At 52.8% G+C, this 24,392-nt stretch overlaps 4 protein-coding genes across 7 annotated transcripts in view; 2 read left to right on the forward strand and 2 right to left on the reverse strand.

Moving 5' to 3' along the window:
* The window catches only part of EFTUD2 (elongation factor Tu GTP binding domain containing 2), a 36,481-nt gene extending 31,005 nt beyond the window's left edge, over positions 1-5,476 (reverse strand). The window contains exons 1-2 of one of the 2 annotated variants that reach the window (XM_057715220.1): positions 5,402-5,476; positions 2,136-2,244 (exon numbers count right to left, since the gene is read on the reverse strand). In XM_057715220.1, coding sequence (XP_057571203.1) covers positions 2,136-2,240 — 105 coding nt within the window. In that variant the 5' untranslated portion in view covers positions 2,241-2,244; positions 5,402-5,476. Of the gene's footprint in view, positions 1-2,135; positions 2,245-5,323 lie in introns of both variants that reach the window. The other variant, XM_057715221.1, reaches the window with a different exon arrangement.
* A 303-nt stretch (positions 5,477-5,779) lies between these two features.
* On the forward strand, positions 5,780-9,509 carry CCDC103 (coiled-coil domain containing 103). Of its 2 annotated transcripts, XM_057715114.1 has the most exons (5): positions 5,780-5,863; positions 6,429-6,492; positions 7,287-7,438; positions 7,832-7,964; positions 8,641-9,509. In XM_057715114.1, exons 3-5 carry the CDS (start codon positions 7,296-7,298, stop codon positions 9,070-9,072), a joined length of 708 nt encoding a protein of 235 aa, XP_057571097.1. In that variant the 5' UTR covers positions 5,780-5,863; positions 6,429-6,492; positions 7,287-7,295; the 3' UTR covers positions 9,073-9,509. The 2 variants fall into 2 exon arrangements, with proteins under 2 accessions (XP_057571097.1, XP_057571098.1); XM_057715115.1 differs by lacking the exon at positions 6,429-6,492 and having other exon boundaries at positions 5,780-5,857.
* A 388-nt stretch (positions 9,510-9,897) lies between these two features.
* On the forward strand, positions 9,898-11,341 carry FAM187A (family with sequence similarity 187 member A). The gene has a single exon (XM_057715113.1). It carries the CDS (start codon positions 10,097-10,099, stop codon positions 11,339-11,341), a length of 1,245 nt encoding a protein of 414 aa, XP_057571096.1. The 5' UTR covers positions 9,898-10,096.
* A 789-nt stretch (positions 11,342-12,130) lies between these two features.
* Positions 12,131-21,461, reverse strand: GFAP (glial fibrillary acidic protein). Of its 2 annotated transcripts, XM_057715112.1 has the most exons (10): positions 21,001-21,461; positions 19,981-20,041; positions 19,688-19,783; positions 18,575-18,736; positions 17,229-17,354; positions 16,813-17,033; positions 16,184-16,227; positions 15,703-15,822; positions 14,359-14,444; positions 13,585-13,732 (listed from the first exon to the last, which is right to left on the reverse strand). In XM_057715112.1, exons 1-10 carry the CDS (start codon positions 21,444-21,446, stop codon positions 13,691-13,693), a joined length of 1,404 nt encoding a protein of 467 aa, XP_057571095.1. In that variant the 5' UTR covers positions 21,447-21,461; the 3' UTR covers positions 13,585-13,690. The 2 variants fall into 2 exon arrangements, with proteins under 2 accessions (XP_057571094.1, XP_057571095.1); XM_057715111.1 differs by lacking the exon at positions 15,703-15,822 and having other exon boundaries at positions 12,131-13,732; positions 21,001-21,454.
* Between the last annotated feature and the right edge of the window lie 2,931 nt (positions 21,462-24,392).

Genomic DNA, 24,392 nt, shown 5'->3' on the forward strand with positions numbered 1-24,392 from the left:
ATGAGGCACCTGAACTACAGTATGATTCACCTGACCCTCCGGACTGAGGTGAAAACATTCACACATCGCTCAACCATTCCTTTTTTTTTTTTTTAAAGTTTCTGTTGTTGTTGTTAACAGCTTTAGTGCGATGTAAGTCACATTCCACACAATTCACCTATTTTAAACACACAGTTCAATGGTTTTCAGTATACTCGGAGTTGTGCAACCATCACCACAATCAAATTTAGATTAACTTTATCACCCTCCCCCAAAATTCCTGTACCCTTTAGCCATTACCCCCCAATTCCTGCCTCCAACCTGGGCAATCACTGATCATTCTCCTTTCTGCCTCTACAGATGCCTACCCATTCTGCAGGTCCACTCTCAACGTCACTTCTTCAGGTATCTTTCTTGGTCATTCCAGCCGGGACTGACCCCTCCTCGTATACTACTACTATGGATACAAGTCAGTATCACTTAAATGGTGCTTGTTCATCCCTGTTTCATATTATAAGTACTTTTGTACTTCATCTCCCTTGGCAAGCAGCAGGTTCCTGGAGGGCAGGGATAGTGCCTTGGCTCTCTTCTGTATCAGGATTTCTTGCAAATAGCAAGTGCTCTATAAATACTTAATGAATGAATTCTTGGATTTTAGCCCAGAATTCAAGTTTGTTGGCATCGCTTTGAATTTAGATTCCGTTACCCAATATATTAGCTTCTGCCATGTGCAAATTCTATAAACCTCTCTTCTCTCTCTTCACCTAAGTCATTGATAAAAAGGTTGAAAAGGATGGGACCAAGCACAGATGCCTGGGGCGTGTCACAAGAGCTCTGGCGGTGATCCAGTAACCAATACTATTTGGGTCCCATTGTTGAACTGGCTAGGACCTCTCCAAACTGTACTGTAACTCAACCCATTTTCTTCCCACGAGAACATCATGAATTACAGTGGTAACGTTGGCAAGGGGAGTGAAATGAGATGAGGACCAAGGAAGACTTTCTATTGGTTTGAACTGGATTCATGAGTTACTTGTATAATGAAAAATAATCTCTTTAAAATAATATTTTTAAAAAGATAAAACAGTTAAAACAAACAAAAAAGACTTCAAATGCCTTGCCCAAATCAAGGTACATAATACCCACAGCATACCCGTGACCTATATCTAGTAATCCAATCAAGAGAAATTTTTTTTATCAAACTCATACTAGCTTCCTAAGTGGTCGACAGTCATCTATTCTAAAATTCCTTCCATAATTTTTACCATGGATGCATATGTACTAGTCTGTAGTTTCTGAATGCAGAGTCTTATCTCCAACTTTGGCAAGTAGGACAAACTGCCCGGTTCACTTTCTAGCGCCATGGCCACTCCCTATTTTCTTAAAGATGACCACAGTGGTCCTCAGCTTAGCCTCTGCAATGTCTCCCCCACCATCCCACCCAGGATATAATTCACCTGGGCCTAGTGACCTGAACTCATCTAAAGGCACAAGCTATTCCCTTTTTACCTATACGGTTTCAATTTTCTTTTTCCAGGGTTTATTCTATTTTTTCTAGTTTGACGGACATTTTCTCCGATGGAGAAGACAAATGGCAGCCAGGACTTTTGTCCTGCTTTCCTGCTGTCCCATTAATACTAAGCCTCCACTGAAGAGCAGTGGGCCTATTTACTTCTTACACATCTTGCTCTAAACATTGTTAAAACAGAAAAGCCACCTCTGGTGTCTTTTGCAAGCCTCCAACCATTCTGAACGTCACCTCCAGTGCCTTCCCTTTCTACTGCTTTTATGCATCTTTTAAAACCTAAGCTTATGAGGGAGCTCTCAGGGTAGCAGTACTTGAAAAAGCTGACCACCTTTTCTAAGTTAGAATCATTCCTGATGATCAAAAGGTACTTCAGGCAAACAGAAGAAGAGTTGCTGCCAGATGAACTAGAGCTCAGATTACAAAACCCCCCTACCGATGAAACTACCTCATATTCTCCTTTGGAACTTCAGTAGCCAAGCATTCTTAGGGGCCAGATGAGACCCAAATAAGTCATAAGGATTATAAAAAGGGCGATGGTAGCGATGTAGGCAGGTTTCTACAGGAGCCCATAGGATTCACTACTTTGTTGCTTTTTTGAGAGACGAAAAAAGTAACGTATTGGTTTTACCTCATCAAGATCTTTGGTCTCTCTGCCCAATTCATCATCATCTTCATCAGAATCAAGCTCTGGTCCAATGTAATTCCCAAACTCGTCATACAAGTCGGTATCCATGATGCTAAAATTCAAGAAGAGAAGAGTCAGATGCTGGCAAGGTAACCAAGGCCTCCACCCTAGCCTCTAGTTGACTATATCCCTTCACACAATCTCCTCTCCAGTTACATCAACCATTGACTGCTCCTCCAAAGCCCTGGACTTTCCCCTCCTTTCTGTTCTACGCTTGTTTCTGTACATATACTTCGCCCACCTCTTTTTCTTTTTTTAAATTTTATTTTTTAAATTTAGTTAATTAAATAATGTATCGGCTGTGTTGGATCTTCATTGTTGCACACCGGCTTTGTCTAGTTGCAGTGCGCGGGCTCCTCATTGCCGTGGCTTCTCTTGTTTCGGAGCACGGGCTCTAGGCACGTGGGCTTCAGGAGTTGCGGAACACGGGCTCAGTAGTTGTGGCTCATGGGCTCTAAAGCGCAGGCTCAACAGTTGTGGCACACAGGCTTAGTTGCTCCACGGCATGTGGGATCTTCCTGGAGCAGGGATTGAACCCGTGTTCCCTGCATTGGCAGGCAGATTCTTAACCACTGAGCCACCTAGGAAGTCCCTCGCCTCTTTTCTTAATACTAAAAAAAAATTTTAATTTTAAAATAATTAAATACCAGAAGGCTGCAAAAAGAGTATACATAGCTTTGTTTTTCCTAAATTATTTGAGAATAAGTTGCTGACACAATGTCTCATCACCTCCTCATACTTTAGTACAGGAGTTGGTAAACCATAGCCTGTGGCCAAATCTGGCCTGCCAACTGTTTTCATACAGCCCCAAAGGTAAGATGTTTTCTCTATTTTTAAATAGTTGAAAAAAATCAAAAGAATAATATTTCATGACACATGAAAATTAATTATATGAAATTCAAATTTCAGTGTCTATAAAAACAGCTTTATTGGAACACAGCCATGCTCATTCTATTTTCTGTGGCTGCTTTCACATTGTAACAGTGGAGTTGAGTAGCTGCCACTGAGACCACATGGCCCACAAAGCCTAAAATACTTGCTATCTAGCCCTTAACAGACAAAGTTTGCCAACCCCTGCTTTTAGTGCATCTGACTCCTACAAACAAGGACATTCTCCTACATAACCACAATACAACCATCAAAATCAGAAAACATTGACACATTACTGCCACCTAATCCATAGGCCCCCATTCAAGTTTCACAAACTGTTCCAATAATGTCCTGCCAGCCAACCCAGGATTCCATGTTTGCATTTAGCTGCCATGTCTTTAGTCTCTTTCAATCTGGAACAGTTCCTTGGTCTTTCCTTTGACTTCTATGACTTGACACCTTTGAAGATTATAGGCTAGGGAGTTTATAGAATGTCCCTTAATTTAAGTTTGTCTGCTGTTTCCTTATGAGTAGATTCAGGTTATGCATTTTTTGGCAAGAATATCACAGGAGTGATGCTGTGCTCTTTTTGGTGCCTCTCCTAACAAGCGGTTTATGATTTGAATTTGTCCCATCAGTGGTGATATTAACTTAACCATCTGATTACGGTGCTGTCTACCAGGTCTTTCCATTGTAAAGTTACTTGCTTTCTCTTTGTAATTAATAAGTATTTTGTTGGTGTCTCCAATTCAATTATTGAAATTCTATTCAAAGTAACAGTTCTAATACCACCTCCTTCAAGCCTTCCTAGAGCCTCAATTTCTCACTCTCCAATGCTACTATACAGTCTTTTGTGTCTATCAGCATTTAATTCTGTCATGAATGATAGTTAACTGTACTCATCACCCTCACCAACACTTTTACAGCTTACAAGTAACAGACAACAGACCAGAGGATGGGTTAATGGTCAGGGCTCTGCCATTGGAAGACCTAGATTTGAATCTTGACTTTCTCACTTAATAACTATGTCACTTCAGGTATGTTATTCACCTCCCCAAGCCTGTTTCTTCAATTGGAAAATAAAGTGACTAACCCCCACTGCATAAAGGGTTATGAAAATTAAGCAAAATAGGCCGTGTAAATAATTTATCACAGTTCCAGACTCAATAAATGTCAGCTAACATTATTTTTTGGCCATTCTTGAACACAGGAACCCAGTGGTCCTTGTCCCCACCTGTCAATGACCAAGACAGCACTTCACGGAAGTAGGAACTGGATAAATGTTAACTGAACAGTATGTTTAATTTTTAGATACTGATATTTCTTTCATGAGGTTAATCCCCCCACCTTCCTCAGTGACCCCTGCTGAGTCTGATGGTTGATGAAACAGAGAATTAAGAGCACAAGCACTAATAATTAAATGTAAATTATTATGGAAATTTTCATATGCATAGAGATTCTTTTTACTTCCAAAGAGCTACCACATCTGTGCACATTTCATTCTCCCAAGACACCCATGAAATGACTGCAGAAATTTTTATAGAAGGCTATTCACAGAACAACCCACCTCATTTCTGCTTCAGGGCCACTGCACTTACTATTCCCTTCCAAAATGCTCTTCCCTTGGGCACGTATACCTTGTTCCTCTATCTCACTCAGGCCTCTACTGTATAAAATGTCACCTTCTCTGAGAATCCTTCCCTTGTCAATCTAAAAAAGCCCCCCCCATACACATACTCTCCAATCCCCACTTTCATTGTTTTATTATTTTTATTCTCATTTATTATTAGCTGACACGTATCTATTCGTGTATATACTGTCATCTCTCTTGTGCAAGGACTGTTTTCTTCACTTAGAACGGTGCCTGGCACAAAACAGAACTTCAGTCAGTATTTGCTGAATGACTAAAGGAATGACTCTAACAAGACACAGAGAAAATAGTTGACTTGTCCCCAGCTGCACAAACTAGTGAATTTCGGTACCAAACTTCACCGCAGCTTCTGGCTACAACGCGGGCTCTCAAAGGAATACAGAGTAAGGACGGAGAGAGCTTGGTAGAGAAGGCGTGAGAGCGACACAGCTGGAAGAGGGAGTGAGACAGGGGAACGGACAGTGCAAGAACGACCCCTGCCCAGGCAAAAGGTTCAACAGATGGACGACATAGAGGGAACCCCGGAATCGGCGTGGGGGGGGGAAGCTTTCATTCCGCTCCACGCCTCAATTCACCCATCTGTAAAGTGAAAGGAGCAGAGAGCATATACCGTCTCTTCCAGATCTGACATTTAACTTTCCATCCCACCGGAGCAACCTTCCCAGGCCGTGGCCCCGAGTCAGCTCACCTCCCGCTGCTCAGCCAAAAACTCCGAGTCGGCCGCCGGAGACCGCGCTTCCGCCCCACGCCGCCGCACCGCCTGCGCCGGCCGCCCGGAAGGACCCCGCGGACGCCGCGGTAGCGCTTCTGCCCCGGAGGACAGCCCTCTGCCTGAGGACCAGCTCGGAGGAATACCGGCCGCGGACACAGGAACCTGCGAGGCGGAGGTGTGGGTCCCCAAACCAAGGCGTGGGCTGCTTCAAAGAAAGCAAGACCTGAGGAGGCGTGAATCCGATCAGGCGCCTCGGGGCCACCCCGATAGGGGGCCTTCGGGATGGTCACGGGGGATGGTCACGTGGGCAGGCTGTTGGCGCAGTTGCTGGGCAACCACAGCTGCTGGCCGCGGTCTGTGCTGAGCAGGCTTGGTTTGGACGTATCTGGGGTCCCCAAAGAAAGAAAGCAAACCAGGGCCCCGGCTGCTGGGGTAAAGGTCAGGGGGCAGGAGGGTTAGGTGTTCTCTTTATTCAGTGACTGGGAAGAGCTCAGAACTAGACAGGAGCCAGGGTATCTGAGTTCAGTTCCTGCCCAGCCCAGCCTCCTCCTTGATCTTCAGCTTACCCACGTTGGGGTGGAGGGGGAGGGCTCCGAGGTTGGTTGTAGACCTCCTGCCTCCCTGCCCTAGGGCTGGTTATGATGACTTTGCCGCGTAATCCAGCTCAGTGCACTAGGAGTCTGAGGTTCAAAGGGGTCTCACAGCAGGTAAATGCCAGAGCCACGATTAGAACCCATGGAGGTTATCTCCCTATAGAACGGGTCAATCAGTCTCAGATACGCGGAGGCTGCAGAAATAGTGGCAGAACTAAAGAGGGTTCCCAAGTACCTAGCGATCTGTGCTCCAGCCCTGAACTGGACAGAGGGATTTGGAAAGCGGGGTCGTCGAGCCCCTTCTTCTGCCATATCTACTTGATTTCCTGCTCAGTCATTGCATCTGCTTTGGGTAGAAAGTATCGTTCCTCGTTAAAAACATTTAACAATGGGTCGAATTTTATCCTTAGGCTCAAGAGTAGGTTACAATCGTTCTGTTTTTGTGTGAGGACCTCTGTCACAACTTGCTATAGAGTGAGTCCATGTGGAAATGTGAAGGGACTGACCTGTGAAATGCAAATGCTTCCTCAGCCAAAGCACCAATACTAAAATGTTTTTAGAGGCAGAATAAAAAAGAATGAAAAATTGCCATTTAAAACAACATGGATGGACCTAGAGGATGTTATGCTAAGGGTGTTACAAGTCAGACAGAGAAAGACAAATATTTCACTTATATGTGGAATCTAAAAAATAAAGAAAACAGAAACAGACTCATAGATACAGAGAACAAACTGGTGGTTGCCAGAGGGGTAGGGGGTGGTGGGATGGATGAAATAGGTTAAGAGGCACAAACTTCCAGTTATAAAATATGTGTCATGAGAATGTAATATACAGAATAGGGAATATAACCAATAGTATTGTAATAACCTTAAATGATAGCAGATGGTAACAAGACTTGTGATGATCATCTTGTAATGTATATAAATGTCAAATCTCTACGTTGTACACCTGAAACTAATATAACGTATGTCAACTATACGTCAATTAAAAAATATTTTCAGAGGCAGAAAGCAAAATTAAGACAAGGCACTAAATTGAAAGTCAAGAACTGTTTTCAGTGACAACAAATCTTAATCAAGCCCTCACTGTGCAACTCAGCTCCCCTCTGTAAAATAGAGAACTAGATTTTCGTAACACTCCTCCCCTTAAATAAGTGGCTAGATATCCAGAGTGCTTTGGGGTCATTTTGTGGCTGGCAGAGGACCTAGATGCACCCCCTGCCCCTGATGTTCACCCTCTGCTGACATTCATTCCCTTTGCCTTCCCAGGCACAGGCCATGAAAAGGAATGACGTCATTGACTTCAAGGCTTTGGAGAAAGAGCTGCAGGCTGCACTCACTGCTGATGAGAAGTACAAACGGGAGAATGCTGCCAAGTTACGGGCAGTGGAACAGAGGGTAGCTTCCTATGAGGAGTTCAGGTCAGCTTAATACCATTTTTCTCATGCTCTCCTGTTATGGTTTACTATAGTAGATAAGAGCACGCGCTTGGAGTCAGACAGTTCTGGGCTCAGTCATGGCCCTACCTTCTGCTGCCTGCGTGATCTTGTGCGAGTTATTGAACCTAACCTCTGTTCCTCATCTGTAAGAGAGAGTAACCATTCTCATGATTAAATGTTATCGCACGCAAGATTCTGAGCACTATGTCTGGCACGTGGGAAGTGCTCAAAAGTTGTCAGCTATTGTTGCTGTTGTTGTCATTATTAGTCTCATACTGGCCTGCCAGCAGGTTCAGCCTGTATCACGCAAGGTCCAGCCCCCTCACCTTCAGACAGCTTTAGGTCCGTCCCCTAATCTCTGTCCTTTGCCCATAGGGGTATTGTCCTTGCATCACATCTGAAGCCACTGGAGCGGAAGGACAAGATAGGAGGAAAGAGGACTGTGCCCTGGAACTGTCATACTATTCAGGGAAGGCCATCCCAGGACGAAGCCACTGAAATCTCCCCGGTAGGTGAGATTGAGCAGGATTCTCTGCCCTGAGCCTCCAATCCTGTGTTCTCACAATACGTACATTTTCCTTATTTCTCATGTAAAGCCAACAGAGGCAGGTTTCTGCCTCCGATCCCAGAAAGAAAAGCAACCAGCAGGTGATGAGGCTGAAATTGGTCAGAACGAGTCAAAAAGGTGGGCCTGGCAGGTCCCTGTCAGTCCGTCCTTGGCTCACGTTCCCAGATCAGATTTGGGTTGCTCTGCCTCGGGTCATATGGTATAGAGTCTGTGATCCTCTGGCAGTGCTGGGAGGGGGATCCAGCCTGTCAGATCCTTACCACTCATCTTGAGTTCCTGTCTCTCCTCCTGAGGTCTCCAGTTACCCCCCTCTCCTGCCCTGCTCAGAGGAAACTCTGACTTACTCATGAAGGGCAGGGCCATATCCACATTCATCAGCAGGAAAATCCTGGTACAACTGAGAATCTCAAATCACAGCCTGGGTTCCTTGGGACCCTCCCTCCCTGTCCTATCCCCTGTTCCCTGTCTGAAAATGAGGCCCACAGGGACCGCAGCCTTGCCAGTGCTCAGAGAGGGACATCAGAGCTCAGATGAAAACTCACAGGCTCCCCTCACTCTCATCATCACAGAGCAACTGGAAGAACTCGGGACTCTCTTTCCTTCCTTTGCGATCCAGGAGGAAATGCTCCTCCAGCCCAAGACCTCGGCCGAGTTCTACCGTGACTGGCGGCGATACTTGCAAAGTGGGCCAGAGCGCTACGAGGCCCTGCTGCAGCTCGGGGGCCCAAAGCTGGGCCGCCTCTTCCAGATAGACGTGGGGTTTGGACTTCTAGGGGAGATGCTGGTGGCGCTGGCCGATCACGTGAGGCCAGCTGACCGGTGGGTGGTCCTGGGGATCCTGCGCAGTCTGGCCAGCACCGGCCGCTTCACCCTGAACCTGAGCCTGATGAGCCCCGCAGAGAGACAGAGCTGCAGAGCCTTGTTTCAGAAGCTGCAGGCCATGGGCGCCCCCAGCCCTGGGGGGCGGGGTCTGGGGGAGCAAACTGGTAGGCTTCCGGAGGAGGAGAGCCTCCTGCAAGAGCTGCTAAGGCTGTACCAAGTGGACTGATGGGACCTGTTACCTTCAGAGGCCCCCAGTGGTCACTGGAGGCATTTTTTGGTTGTTTTGAGGGCTCTGCAGGACTGTAATGAGAAGCCCACACCTAATACCCTTCTGGACTTGAAATTTTCACAACAAAACCAGGAACTGAATTTTCCCTTCTCCTCCAGCCTCTGGGGGGCGTGATATTCTGAACTGTGTAGATTCACAAGATGGTCACGGGCCCAAGAGGTTGAAAGAGTTTTGCTTCCCACCCTTAGGGTCTGCCAGTCTGCTAGCCCATGGCCCTGAGAGATAGGTGTGCACCCAACCAAACGCTGGTACCACCAGTTATAGTCTTCACCCAAAAAAAGGAAAAAAGAAAAATTGTTACTCTTCCGTGGTAAACAAATACTGATCTCCCTAGCTCTTAAAAAGAGATATTTGTAACTCAGAACTGATGAATGGACACAATCAATAAATGATCAAATGATACCTCTTTTGAAGTGTAGCATTTTTCTCCAGGGGCTGAGTTCCCATGCTGGTTGGGCCTGGGAAAGCCCCAGTCTATCAGCTCAGGCCTGGGCAGCCTCCCAGGCATCTTCAGATGGCCAGATGGGCAGGTGGGAGGGTTTCCTTCAACTCCCAGATTAACCAAAGGGAAGACTTTTCCACCAGGTAGGCAGGGCAGGGCCTGGACCAGAGAGACAGAGATTTCCCTGTTCTGGTACTTGGGCCCTTGCTTCTCATTCTAGCTTCCTCTGACCCATTCTTGAGTGAGTGCCAGTGTTCTAGAAAGGGGAGAGAGGGCCAGGTTCTAGAATGGTTTTCCCTCAAGATCAAGTCTGGAACATTAGAAGGGCACCTTGTACATCAACTGGGAATAAATCGCCTTGTTTGTGGCAGCTTCCTCTGCAGATTGTTGCTTCTTTTCCTGGCTGCTGAATCCTTTCCTCATAAAGATGCCTCCTCCCAGCAGTGATTTCTAGAAACCCCATCGGCCTTTAGTGCCTCGGTTTCACCCCACCCCCTCTGACCCATCCCTTGCGCAGGCATGAACCTGGCCCACGCCACTGTGCTCCTGTGGGCGTTGGGGAGCCTCCAGGCCTTTGAAATCGTGGAGAAGGAGAACATTTTTCAGAGGACCCCCTGCCCGGCTTTCCTGATGTTTGACAATGCAGCCTACCTGGCTGACATGAGCTTCGAGCTCCCCTGCCACTGCAAGCCCGAGGAGGTGTCCACTGTCGTCTGGTACTATCAGAAGCACCTCGGCAGCAGCCACACCAAAGTGTTGACGGACTTCGATGGGCGGGTCCTGACGGAGGCCGCCCAGGTGCGTGTGGGCAGCGACATGCTGGTCCGCTTCAGCATCCGTATGTTCAGCCTGTTGGTCTTTCGCGCGCAGCCGCAGGACTCAGGCTTGTATTTTTGCGGCACGCGCAAGGGAGACTACTTTTACGCCTACGACGTGGACATCCAGAGCAGTGAGGGGATGGTGGCCACCTTCAAGGACCAGGGCCAGGAGCCCTTCGCAGACGAGTACCACGGGAGCCTCCGCGTCTTCACCACCTTCTGGGAGTGGACCCCCTGTGACCGCTGCGGGGTGCGTGGGGAGCAGTGGCGCATTGGCCTGTGCTACCTGCAGAGCCCAGACCTCTCCCCCCGCTACCGCAAGACACTGCCCGACGTGGTGTCCTGTGGCTCGCGGGCTGTGCCCAGGCAGCTCCGGGCCAAAGCCAGCGACCACACCCCCGAGCTGCTGGTTCGGAGCTGCCTGGTGCCCTGCAAGAAGAAGAAGACGGTCCAGGAGGGCGTGATGGCCATCTTCAACTATGTGTCCAAAGTGGGCAGCCGGCCCTGGTTGCCCCAGGTGCCCATCCAGTTCCACCAGCAGAGGCTGGGCCACGGACTCATCATCTCCTGTCCTGGGGCCCGGCCAGAGCATGCCGTGGCCTGGGACAAGGACCACCAGTACCTCTACCGCACGCAGTACCTGAAGGGCGTCAACCAGTCCATGAGGGTGTTCATCGACCATGGCAACCATCTCCACATCCGTTTCACCCAGCTGGAAGACCGGGGCATCTACTATTGCTGGCGGCAGGGCGTGCGCATCGCCGGGTTCCGACTGGGCGTGACATCTCGAGGCCACTACCCAGTCTCCTTCTCTGACCCCGAGATGCGTGCCGCCCTGGCACTCACCTTGATAGGCTACTTGCTCATCACAGCGGTCTTTGTCACCATTCACCTCTGTCGTTGCTGCTGTTACTTATTCCGCTTTTGTCCCAGCTTCTCCCCCTAGGTCTCTCTTCCCCAGCTCTGAAGACCAGTTGTGCTCAGATGTTTGTTAAATGGTACCAGATGCTTCTGGATGGGTATCCTGAGCTGGGACATGTGGCGGGGCACGTGGACAAAGTTTTTAGCTAGAACCTTCTCTCCATTTTCATGAGCGAGTCTGGGACCTGATCTGGGACGTGGGGAAGACGGAGGCAGGTGGGAGATGGGGGACTGAGGCCGAGATGGAAGTCGCCAGGGTGCACGTGTCTTCTGACTTCACACTCACACGAGGAAGGAATGAGCCTAACATTTATCACCTATCTGGTGTTGAACAGTGTTTGACTTGCTTTATTTTCTTGCCTTCAAGGATTGCCAGGTGGGAGCTGGTTGAATTTGGGGTAGTAGAGAGAGGAAGAAAAGAGTCAGGGTACCTAGTATATATCCTCTTTGCCTTCTTTCCTAGCCTCATCCCAGTGACTGGCAGGTAGAAGTGGTGACTTTGGGAATAAAGGTAGAGATTAGAACAGGGGAAATGGGTGAGGAAATTGGAGACTGAATTCAGGACTTTCCTGAGATCTTGGACCCAGGCTGGGGGCTGGGGAGAGAAGAAGGGCAGGAAGCAAAGGCTGTGGGGGGCTGGCACCAGGGCTGCAGGGCAGAGCAGGGTTGAAGGTGGGATTTGTCATGTGGCCACTGCTGCGGGCGCTGGGGGTCCCAAGATTATCAGTGATAAGAAGCAAGTTGTGTTTTGTCCAAGGCTCCTTCCTGTCCCCTTCCCCCAGTCCCAGCCTCTGCTGAACAGATCAGAGTCCACTCTGGGGAAGGCCACAGCACTTGTCTTTATTTATGTCAGTGACTAAAGGCAGCCGCGGTGCCCCAAAGGTTAGCGGCAGTGGTGGTAGGAGGGAGTGGGGGAAGGGCACTCCGTCTTGGAAAGGGAGAGGGACTCCTACTTCTCCCTCCCTCTGCTTTAGAGGGAGATGGGGACCCTGGAGTGGGCCCTCTGAGCCCCACTTGTGGGCACTGATTATCTCGTGCCCACCAGTCTTCCCATAGACAGCAGAACAGGTGCTCAGGGTGAAAGCATCTGCCCAAGCTGTCCTACCTCCAGCCTGCAGGAACACAAACCAGTGTCTTCACTCTGCGTGGGCCTCGGGCTCCCAAATTCTAATATAGGGTGCTACCTAAAACATGGGGGTACGTTTTATATTTGACTGAGAGGGGACCACAGGGGCCTTGGCTTAGGGAAGAGCAGCAGTCACTGGGGGAAGGAGAGGGTTGGGTGCGCAGCAGAGGCTTCGCCTAGCAGTATTTGCTGGGGTCAGGCGGCAGCGGCAGGGGCTCACAGGCCTGGGTGGACAGGGATGACGCAGCAAGGAAAGAGCCTTTAGAGCTGGAACAAAGCGGGCCCTGCCCCCGTGAACAGCAGCCTCTTTCTTTCCTGTTTCAGCATCTTCAAGAGGATGAGTCACTTTCTTGATTCCCACGACCCAGAGGCCAAGTGTAACTGCTCACCCACAGCCCCCCACCCTGATGTCTGGCATCATCCCAACCGCTTCCTCCACCATCTCTCCCTACCCCTGTATTGGGGGGTCCTCATGGGTTTGACCTCTCTGTACCCACAGCTAGGGGCCAGGCCCCCTTCTACTCCCTCCCAGCACCCCTTCCCTCTCCACGTACACTGTAGTTCCCCAAGTGCTGAGAATCAAGCTCCCATGGGCCCACAGCACGCCCACGTGGCAGCTCAAAGGGGCTGAGACACTTGAACCATCCCTCAGGAGGCCCCTCTACGATCTGGGCAGGCCAGGAATTCTGTCTGGTGACTACTCCAGGTGGCAGGGTCGCCCCACCCACCCTCAGACTGGTCAGAGTCAGTCTAGAAGAGTAACCCCCAAGGCCGCCTTGCCCATGGGGACTTCCCCTGCCTATCTCAGAGTCTCGGTTTTCCTCCAGCAGCCCGAGGAGACTCAAAGGCCCCATTCCCAGATACCCCCAGACACCTCCGGCTCTGGCAACAGTTGCCATGACAACAGGGATTCGGATACGGAGGGTGACTTATTAGGTCTCCCTGCCCTCCCCAACTTCTCTCCTCCCTCCCAATTCTAACGCAAGCTTCCATGCCCCTCCAGGCCTCCACTTTGGGGTGAGTGCCCTGTTAGAGTTGCTGCATGCGGGGTGGGTGCTGTCTGGCAGGCTTAATGCTGATGGAGCCTAGGGCAGCAAGCTGGCATAGAGATGGGGGGGGAAGAGGAGCAGCTGGGGTGGGTGGGAACTCAAGTCTGGGGAAATTAACTAGCAGAGGAGGGGCAACTACCCCGACTTCTGAGGCTGGCCCTTCACACTGTGGGGCAGGGACCACCAGGTGAGTCCTGCCTCACATCACATCCTTGTGCTCCTGCTTGGATTCCTTAATGACCTGCAGGGGACAGAGAAGGTGCCACAGTTAGGAGCTCACACAGACTCCAGGTCCACCACTGCTAGGCTTTGTGACCTTGGACAAGTCTCCACCCTTGCTGGGTCATCTATTCTATGATAGTAGCTGGAATGCCCCCATGCAGCAGTCAGAGGGGGAAACAAGGTAGCGCTGGTAAACATCTAGCACTGTGCCTGGCACACGGTGAACTGATGTTGTAAGATTAGCTAGTACTGTTGCTGGTGTGATGGGGAGGGGTTTATGCCCAGTCCCCTCTTCCCATTCTTCTCCCAGGTTCCTTTCACCAAGCTGAAAGTTGAAAGGTGGGAGTGAAAGCTACTAACTTTAATTTTCTTTCTCTCTTCCCCAGGCCTGGTGTGAGGACACCTGAGTCTGAGGGTGAGAAAGGGAGAAAGCCAGAGTCACGACCTCATCCAGTGGTCTAGGCACCCAGACTCCTGTAGAACTGCCGGTGGAGGCACTGGGAAATTGAATTACATCTGGGTTCCTTCCCCTCTTCCAGAGTCTCCCAGAGGAGCTCTTGTGAGTTATCGGGAACCTTCTATGTGCCAGTCCAGGCTTTCTTCCAGAGTCTGCCGGGGCCAGAATCTGGGGTCCACTCTCCTCACCTCTCCATCTCGCATCTCCACAGTCTTCACCACGATGTTCCTCTTGAGGTGGCCTTCTGACACAGACTTGGTGTCCAGGCTGGTTTCTGCAGGCGTGAGGAGTGGAGGCCTCCGTGGGCTCTCAGGGTACTAAACATCCTCTGCCACCCCCGGTTTCCCCATGAAACCCCCCCGGATCATGAGTACAAAAGCCTATCCAACCAGGCAGAGAGGGCCTAGGCTCTTCCAAAGGGGCTGGCAACCTTCTAAGTCCCCGTGGTGCAGGGCAAGTCCTCACTGCCCTGCTCGCTCCCCTGGCCTGGCTGCATTTCAGCCCCTCTGCAAGCCCTCGCCTGGCCCCGGGCTTCCTGACAGCCCAGCGCCATGCCAAGGAAGGAGCACGTGGGTTTGAAGTCAGGCAGGCCAGAGCTTGAGTCCCAGCTCAGCCACACGACTGTGGGCAAGTTAATTTACCTCTTCCAGCCTCAGTGTCCTCATCTGAAAAATGGGGATGCTGGTGTCTACTTCTCTAGGTGGGAGTGAGGAGTCAGTGAACTGAAATAATGTATGTTAAATGATGGGCTCAGTACATGTGGGTCCCTTTCCAGTCCCTCTTCCCCTTTCCTACTTCTCTCTGCCACTCCTCTGGGCCCTAGTGACCCTTTGCTGTGTGGCATGTGGCAGTATTGCCTCTACCTGGTCTGCCTGGTTAACCCTTCTGATATTGAATTAAGCCCTGGGACTTGCATAGCTAGTGTTCCTAAGTTTCTAGCCCAGAAAAGGAATAATTTTTTTTCTGTAGCTAAGAATCATTTAAGGGCCACATACACGTAAGAACTAATTTAGTTTTTTCCCCCCTCAGAGAGAAAAATATAACATGTCACACTCACTACTCTTTAACATTAAGAGCAGGGGACATAAAACTTTATTCACTCCAAGAACAGCAGTCCAGGGGGAAATAATCCTCTGGCCTGAATCAGCACCGAACTGAGCAACGGAGCTTCGGGGACAGACGAATCGGGCAGAAAGCCTGGCCGCCGGGCACAGCGAGACCCTAGGGGCCCTCCCAGTGATGGAGAAGAGGTGAGGCATAGGCTGGTGTTTGCTCAGAGGCCCCAGAGCATCTCATCTGAGCACTGGAGGACTTACCACCCGGAACACCAGCCAGCTTTGTTACTTTAACCTACATTTACGCTGTGCCAGGTCCTAAGCTGGGTTCTGAGGTTGCTGGGAAAATGACACAGGCTTGGTCCTTTAGGGAAACCTGGGAGGAGGGAGCCCAAGAGGATGGGGAGGGTGGGCTTGGTGAGGCTTGCTCCCTATCAAGCTGAGAAAAGCACCATGTCTGAAAAGCAGGCAGCTAACCGAGAGCCGGCGGGGCTCCATTTACAATCTGGGGAGCCTGTATTGGTATAACTTGTATTGTGAGGCTTTTGAGATGTCTTGTGACCTTGTGACCTTCCCCTTCTTTCGTGCTTTTGCCCCCTGTAGTGACAAGCAGTTAAAAAAAAAAACACAAACATCAAACACTTGGATGGGCAGGGATCTGCAGACAGGACAGAGGTTGAGACCCTCACCCAGTTCTGCAGTGGAATGGGGAGTAGGGATGGGGGTGGGGTGGCGAGACAAAGGGCAGAGCAGGACAGGAGAGGCTGCAAGCCCCACCTGGAATGCTCTGGGATGGTGTGTTCTGGCTAGAAGTTCTGCGGTGAATCACGAAGGTCCCCAGGGAGAGCCCTGGGCCCCTTTTCCCTGGTCCTTGGCCCCAGACCAGAATAGCAACCCACAGGCCTGGGGGAGGGGGCAGGAATCCAACACTCTGCCCACAAGGCCCTGTTCTACTGACCTCGGATCTGCAGGTTGGAGAAGGTCTGCACAGGGATGGTGATACTGAAAGACAGCAGAGGGAGAGGGGTGACCAGGCTGTCCGAGGACATCCCCAGGCCAGGTCATGGTCCAGGGTCATCATGACAGCTTCAAGTCCCTTTTCCCTAGCAGGAAAGGCCGACCCCCCATCTCCTAGCTTCCCCAAGCAGCCAACACACTCCCTGGAGCTGCAAGGGGCCTAGGTGTTATATGTGAGGGGAACATTTCTATTCAAAAGAGAGTGGATGCTCGGAGAATGGCAGAGGGAAGGGGAGAGTGGCGAAGAGAGTTCCCAGGAGGAGGAAGAGATTGGTCAGGGGAAAAGAAGTCCAGTGCTTGTTGGGAGGGTAGGGAGTGAGACTCTTAGCTTGGGAGGTGACACGAGTCCTTACCCTGGGACATAATCAACATGAGCTGAATTGAACCCATTCATTCATTCATTCCTTCACTCATCAGACAGGTATTGACCGCCGGCTGTGTTTTAGGCAAGCGCCTTGCTGGGCACCGGGACAGGAGGGGGCTGGACACGAGGCTGAGTAAGGCAGCCCCTGAAGCGAGCAAGGCGACTCTAGGGAGGCGCAGCGGGGAGAGCTGCTGCTCAGGGCTCACCGGTTCTCCTCGCCCTCCAGCAGCTTCCTGTAGGTGGCGATCTCGATGTCCAGGGCCAGTTTGACGTTGAGCAGGTCCTGGTACTCCTGCAGGTGGCGGGCCATCTCGTCCTTGAGGCTCTGCCCCTCCTCTTCCAGCCGGGCCAGCGCCTCCTGGTAACTCGCCGCCTCCCGCGCGTGGCGCTCTTCCTGCTCGCGCATCTGCCTCTCCAGGGACTCGTTCTGTGGGTGGAGCCGGCAGGTCCCTCGAGGCCCCGCCCCGCCCCCGCCCCCAGTAACTTTTCAGAGCTCCGCCTCCAGCCCTGGTCCCGGCCCCTGGTCCTTCTCCAGCATCCCCTAGGGCTGCAGGGCCCCTCCGGTTCTCCAGCCTCCGCTCGCCGACCCCGTCCCCGCGCCTCTGGCCCTGCCCGGGCTCACCGTGCCGCGCAAGGACTCCAGGTCGCAGGTCAAGGCCTGCAGCTGGCGCCGGTAGTCGTTGGCCTCGTGCTTGGCCTGGCGGAGCAGCTCTGCGTTGCGGGCAGCGGCGTCAGTCAGGTCCGCAAACTAGACGGGGAGAGGGCTTTATGCTGACGGGCGGGGTGGGGCCACAATTCGCGGGAGCTGTGCGGCCCGTGGGGAGGAACGATGTCTGGGGGATCGGGGAGATGGGCGGGACCCCGGGGTTGTTGTCCAGCCCACCCCAGACCGTTGGGCCTGGGTGGGGTTATTCTCAGCGACTGTGGCCCCTGGGCAGGGGCACAGAAGACACTGCTACGTCTCTAGCACCTAGCACAGTGCCCGGTCAGGGAACGCAGGGATGAATGGTGTTTGCCGCAGAATCCGAAGCTGCAGCACTGGCAGCTGCATCCGCGGGACTGAACCCTGCTCTCCTCCACTGTACACAGGGGGTTCTAGTGACCAGAGCCCTGGGTTCGAATTTCCCTCTCTATCCCAGCTTGCAGTGAAGCCCTCACGGCTCCATCACACCTTGACCTGCTCAGAACCATCACTGGCTTCTGCCACTTAGACTCCTCAGCTCCATGGCCTGGGCCAGGATCTCTGGGCCCCCACCTATCTGTGCTTTTCGGCCTCTGCTCAGGCTCTGTCCTGCACCCCTCCATCTTCTCTTTAGGTTCACAGGCTGCCAGTCCTTCCTGGCCCCAGTGCCCTCCCATCTGTGATATCCTTCCTGTCCCCACATTGCATATAAAACTCTACTGTGCCGTGTTCTCCGTAGACATCATATTGGGTGACATCACATCTCCCCAGTCAGACGTGTCTCTATCCCGGGCAGTGCCTGGCATGCAGTAGATGCTCAATAACCCAGGACACAGATGGCAGGCATCAAGAATGCAGGCTCCCAAGTGAGGTAGCTAGGGTTAGAAATCCAGCCCTGCTGCTTAGGAGCTGTGTGACTTTGGGCAAATTGGTTCACCTCTCTGGACTTTAGTTCTTTCATCTATCAAAGAACAGTACCTACTTCGTGGTAAGACAATTCATGCAAAGCACAGGGTCTAATACAGTTATATAATTGTATATATAGTCATAGAATTAATATAATATATAGTTATATAGCTCATAGTAATAGCAACAGGTAATAAGAAGTACTTATTGGAAGTAATAATGCCTGTGTAACCCTGGGCAAGTCACCTCGCTTCTCTGGTGAAGGTCAGTCACTCAGAGAGGATCCTCTCCCAGCTTCCTCCACCCTCCTTCCCCGATTCTTTTGTAGGGAGCCAGGAGGGCTGCCTGGAAGAGGCAGGCTGGCCCAAAGTCAGGGCTACCTTGGACCGGTACCACTCCTCCGCCTCATGCATGTTGCTGGACGCCATTGCCTCGTACTGTGTGCGGATCTCTCTCAGTGCTGCTGTGAGGTCGGGCTTGGCCACATCCATCTCCACGTGGACCTGCTGCTGGGCCAGCTGCTCCTGGAGCTCCCGCACCTCCTGGCCAGGGTGGGAAAAGGGATGCCGGGGCTCAGGGACCAGGCTGCACCTGGGGCTTCCCCACAGCATCATGCCGTCTTCTATCTGCTTCTCGGACACAGACGTTGGCTAAGGGAGACGGGGCGTTCCTAGTTGGAGGGAGTGGCATGGCCCAGGCTAAGGGAGGCAGGGGGTAGTTTAGGGGCCCCATGGTGTCCTCCTCCCAGGCCTGGGAGGCAGGAGCACTGAAGGTGTGTCTGTGTTCTCGCGGGAGAGTGACTGCGTTCCTGTGGTGTGGATGTGCCTGTGGGTTCCCAGGTTCCCTGAGGCCATAGATTCTGAATCCACAATCTGAAGTCAGAGCTCAGTGGGGTCTTTTTTTTTTCTTTAAAATATATGGCTCTCATTTAAATGGAGACAGATGGCAGAGGGAATGGAGTCAGAGAGACTGACTGTGTGACCTTAGCAAGTCTTTAACCTCTCTGGGCTTCAGTGTCCTCCTCTGTGAAAAGGAGATAACACTGGAACAGTTCCTATCTCACAGGGCTGTAGTGAAGAAAAACGGGAGGCAACGGGGCCCGTTGTAAGTGGAATGTGTGTCTGTGTGCATTTTGCCAGGGGCTGGGGATACTCTCTTATATATCTTTTTTTACCCTGGCCGTATGGAGAGGCATGCGAGTTTCCCGACCAGGGATTGAACCCATACCCCCTGCAGTGGAAGCCCAGACTCTTAACTCCTGGACCACCAGGGAAGTCCCTCTCTTATCTATCTTTATCTCTGTCTCCCTCTGTCTCTCTCTGTATCTCTGTATCTCTCTCTGTCTTTTCTCTCTCTCTCATTTTCTTTCGCTCTTTGTCAGTCTGTCTCCTCTCTATCTCTGAATAGCTCTGTCTCAGTCTTTCTGTCTCTCTGTCTCTTTCCCTCAGTTCCAATCCCCGTATTGCCCTTTCCTCCCTCTGCCCTGGCCTTACCTCCTCATGGATCTTCCTCAAGAACCGGATTTCCTCCTCCAGAGACTCAATCTTCCTCTCCAGATCCAGACGGGCCAGGGTGGCTTCATCTGCCTCCTGGAGTAGGGCGGAGGCAGAGGGCCACTCTGACCCCAGACTCCTCCTTCACACTCCCTAGTCTTATCTGATCCCTCCTTTTGTGGCTGGGGGGAGCAGCTCATCGTTCTGGAGGGCCGGGCTTGGGGGCTAGGTTTGGGTGGGCTGCCAACAACACTTCCCCCCCTTCCCCAGCCCCTCCCCTCCACTGCCCTGACCTGTCGATAGGCGGCCAGGTTGTTCTCAGCCTCCAGCCTCAGGTTGGTTTCATCCTGGAGCCTGGGGTAGGGGGACATATTCCTGGGTCCAGGCTCTTCTTAGGACCATCAGACCCCTGCCCTAACCTCTCTGGAGGTGGCTGCCACAGAGACCCCCCCCCCCTTCCCTCCCAGGACCAATGTGAGTGGCAGGAGGAGTGAGGGGCAGAAGGATCCTAGACAGAGCCTTGGGCAGGAGGGTGAGCAGACAAGGGCCTTCGCTTTAATTCATTACCGAGGTGCCTTATCAGGGTTGCTGCACCTGCTTCTGCTCACACAGGCGCTTCCACCAGCTTGCACTCACTGCCGCGTGCGCACGCACACGCACACACACACAGACACACACACACCCCCGCACCTGAAGTCACACATGCGTGCCCTGCCGGCTCGGCAAGGACCATGCCCCGGGGTTTCCTCTGACCTTTGGAAATGGGTTTTATTAAGATCTCCACTTTACAGCTGTGCAAGTTGAAGTGTCTTGACTAGGGTTACAAGCTGGTGACAGGCAGGGTCACCTGTGTTCTGAAGCTAGGCTTGCCTGCTCTTTCCCTCACTTCCTGTACCCCCAGCCCAGTCCTCCTGGTGCACAGCACTCCTCCCCTCCAATCCTCCTCTAGACAAACCCAGGCTCAGAATAGGTGTGCTCCCCGCCCACAGTCACAAGGCCCCACGGTGAGTGAAATGCAGAGACCCTGCCTGCTGGGGTCCCTGACTGTCCTGCACAGCTTTCCCCAGCAGGGAGGCGCTGGGAGTACCCCGGCTCCCTGGCAGAAGGTCTTTGGGAGTCAGACCTCTGAGACTCTGGGCCTCCTTCCGGGCCCACCACCATCTTGGGGAGCAAGGACCCCCCTCCATTCCCAGAGGTAGGAAACCGGGGAGCAGGGAGGCAGAGCCCCTGCCTGAGACCCTGCAGGCCTGCAGGCGCCCCCTCTCGGGACCCAGTCCTCCCTGTTCCTGAGGCCCCTCCGGCCCCCTCCTCACTTCTGCCTCAGGGTGCCCAGGTCCTGTGCCAGGTTGTCCCTCTCCACCTCGAGCCGGGCGCTGTTGGCGGTGAGTTGATCGAGCCGCAGCCGCAGCTCGCGCAGCTCGGCCTGGTAGACGTCGGCCAGCTTGGTGGGCTCCTTGGCCCGCAGCTGGTTCAGCTCGGCAGCCAGCGCCTTGTTTTGCTGTTCCAGGAAGCGCACCTTCTCGATGTAGCTGGCGAAGCGGTCGTTGAGCTCCATCATCTCCGCCCGCTCACTGGCCCGGGTCTCCTTGAAGCCGGAGTTGAGCGCCCCGGCCAGGGAGAAGTCCACTCGGGCCGGGAGTGGAGGCGGCATCCGAGCCAGGGACAGGCGGGTGCCAGCACCCAGGCGGCGGCCCCCCACCACCATCTCCGAGGAGGAGACGTAGGAGCGGCGAGCTGAGGTGACCCGTCTCCTCTCCATCCTGGCCGGGCTCTGCCTGCTCCTGGGATGTGCTGGCTTTATGGAGGAGGCGGCCGGCCTGGCACGGCCCAGGCTGCCCCTGGCAGCACCCTCTGGCATAGCCTGAGGGGGTGGGGCTGGGCTGCAGCCCAGCCATGGGGAGAGCGCCTCTCACCCCATCGAGGTCACTGTGCCCAGAGGCAGGGCCTCCTGGGCACCCCAGCCCTGGCCTGGCACCAGACAGAGGGGCTAGTGGGCAGTTCCCGGGGCCGATGCTGCGTCTGGAGCCCTGACCACTGGGCGAGGAGACCGTTTCGCTGGGACGGTGGGTCAAGGAAGGGCAGGACCAGATGACCTCTGATCTGTCGTCTAACTCTTAGATCCCATGACCCAGGCCTTTTCTCACTCCGCATTCTCCTTCCAGTGTCTGTTAGATGCTGGGAATCTGGCGAAAAACAAACCTGTCCCACATCTTTAAGGAACAGACTATGTTACAGTTTCCTGCCAGCCTCATGCCCCACAGATTCCTGGAGTCCTCCTCTCTGAATACAAGCGTTCCGCATTCCTCATTTCGCCCCATCCCCTGGAGCTGTGGGGCTGTGGGCTGGAATGAGAACTGGCCCTTTGTCTGGAGGGTCAATTGAAGCCTCTCTCTAGCAGTGGGGGGATGATGGAAGGAACGTGGGGCCCCTGATAGGGCAAGAGGGGGCAGGCGCTGCACCCTCCGGCCCTCCCCCCGGGGCCACCCTTAAGCCCCGGCCTCACCCTCACCAGGCTCACCCCTTCCTTGCCCAGCCTCCCTGCACCCCCTCCCAGAGCCCAGGCCTGGACAGCTCCACAAAGCACTTATGAATGAGCTGGCTGTCCCAGCTCCCATCTGTGTTCCTGTAACACCCCGTTTCCCTGGCCACCCCTCACCTCACTCTCACACTGGAGATTTATCTCCTTCAAGTTCCCACACGTCAGGCCGAGAAGCTGGGAAAGGCTTCTGGGGAACCGGTGGGTTTGGGAACCGAGGAGCCAGTGGGTTTGAACTGGGACTCCAGGGCCTGGGCCCTGTTTACCCCTTGAGATTTCAGATCCATCCACGCCTTCTATCTGGTCACCCGGGGTCAGTACCCTGCCCAGGCCCTTAGCCACTCTGTGTCCCTGGACTTCTGGGAAGCGGGCAGCCTCCCTCTCCTGCCCCCCCCCATCCCTGGCTGCCCACTGCCCATGCCTGGGCCTCTGATCCCTTTTCCCGGGCACTTGCTGAATGGAGCTTTGTTCTCCACCACCGGTGAGGGCGTCGCACAGCAAGGGCAGCCCCTGCAAGGGGCTGTGCTGTTTTTGTCCCAAGATGCCAGCCTGTTGGGTGGGGTGCACCCCAAGCCACTTGCCCAAAGGGCTTCTCGGAAAGCATCTGAGGAGGCTGGGGAGCAGCGGGGAGCAGGCTCTGTGCCCACTCCCGATCGTCGTGTCTGTGCCAAGGTCAGTCACTCAGTGGGCACCAGGGGAGGGCCCTGGGGGGTAGCCCAGCACCGCCAGGTCTCCAGCTCCGCAGACAAGGCCTGGCTCCCTGCCTTCTCCCAGCTCTCAGAGCCAGCTTCGCCCCTGAGCTCCTGTCCGGGCGATGCCCCCTGCTCCGCACCGGGGGAGATGCTCTTCGTTTGGACAGGTTATGGGCTGCTTGTCGAGACTGCCCGGTGAGTCCCAGACAGAGAGAGGAGGTGAGAGTCTTTAATTCTTTAGCGGAGTCTAACCCTGGGCCTGAGGAGTGTCACGGGGAGGGAATCTTGAATCTTGAGGAGGGCCACCCAGTCACTTGATCCTGTTGTGGGTTGGGGAGCTGGGGAAGGATGAGGGCGGGGAGTGACATTAAAGGAAGAAGAAGACTGGGGACAAACCCTTGTCCCAACTCCTCCCCATGGCTTGGAGCGGCTGCCCTTCCAGCTTGCCGGGCAAGTCACAGTGTGTGGCCTTCTCTCTTTGTACAAGTGAAATCTAGTTGAAGTGAGCGCAAAGCGGTCCTGGAGGGAAAAGATGTAATAGTGCAGGGACGGCTTGTCAGAGACTCTCAGTAATTGTGTCTGGGAGACACAGGCTTTTTTCATCAGTGGCAGATGAAACCCCCTCTTTAACCACCCCTTCAGCCACCTCACTGGGCCCCTGACACCCACCCGAGCCCTCTCCCTCCATCTTCAACTCCCATCCGATCTTCAGACCCATCCCCACACTCAGCCCTTAACTATTTGAAGATGTCTATACAGAGAAGCAAAGAGGTAGACAGACTCGGTCGTTGTTGTTTGTCAAAACTTCGTTATTTTTTATTATATATTTATTATAGCAAAATCAGCAAATACAGATAAGCAAAACAAAAAAAATTAATTAGCCATAATTTTGCCACCTGGAGATATAAATATTACCAGATTTTTTTCCCTACACATATAAATTCATTTTTTTAAAGTAGGCTCATGCTGTACAAATTATTTTGTAATTTGCTCTTTTTACTCAACAATATGTTGTGAGCATCTTTCCATATCGATAAATATTTATCTACATCATCACTTTAACAGTTGCGTGGTTTTCCACTATGTGCATTAGTGTAACCAAGCCCTATTGTTGGACAGCTATGTCCCCTCTCTGTTCTAGATCACACCGTGATGCGCATCTGCCCCAGGCAGACACAGCTCCCAGCCTCCCCCTCCACCCCCTTCCTCCTGGCCTGGCTCAGGCCCCATTCTCTGCGGCGACTCCTCTCCCGCTTCCCCAGTAGGAGGGCCTCATCATCCAAAGCCTCAGGCCAGTCCCTAGACTGACCTCCGGACCAGACAGCGGAAAGCTGCGGACCCGGGGAGAGGATGCCTGGACACCCTTCCACATGGCCTTCAGCTAAGCCGTGCCCCACTTCAGGCAGAGGTGGGGACAAGATGACCTGCCACTCCTCTACATCAGAATTTTCTAGGATGCCCTTCTGCCTGTAAAGCT

The sequence above is a fragment of the Hippopotamus amphibius genome, chromosome 17, assembly GCF_030028045.1.
Source record: "Hippopotamus amphibius kiboko isolate mHipAmp2 chromosome 17, mHipAmp2.hap2, whole genome shotgun sequence".
Lineage (NCBI taxonomy): Eukaryota > Metazoa > Chordata > Mammalia > Artiodactyla > Hippopotamidae > Hippopotamus > Hippopotamus amphibius.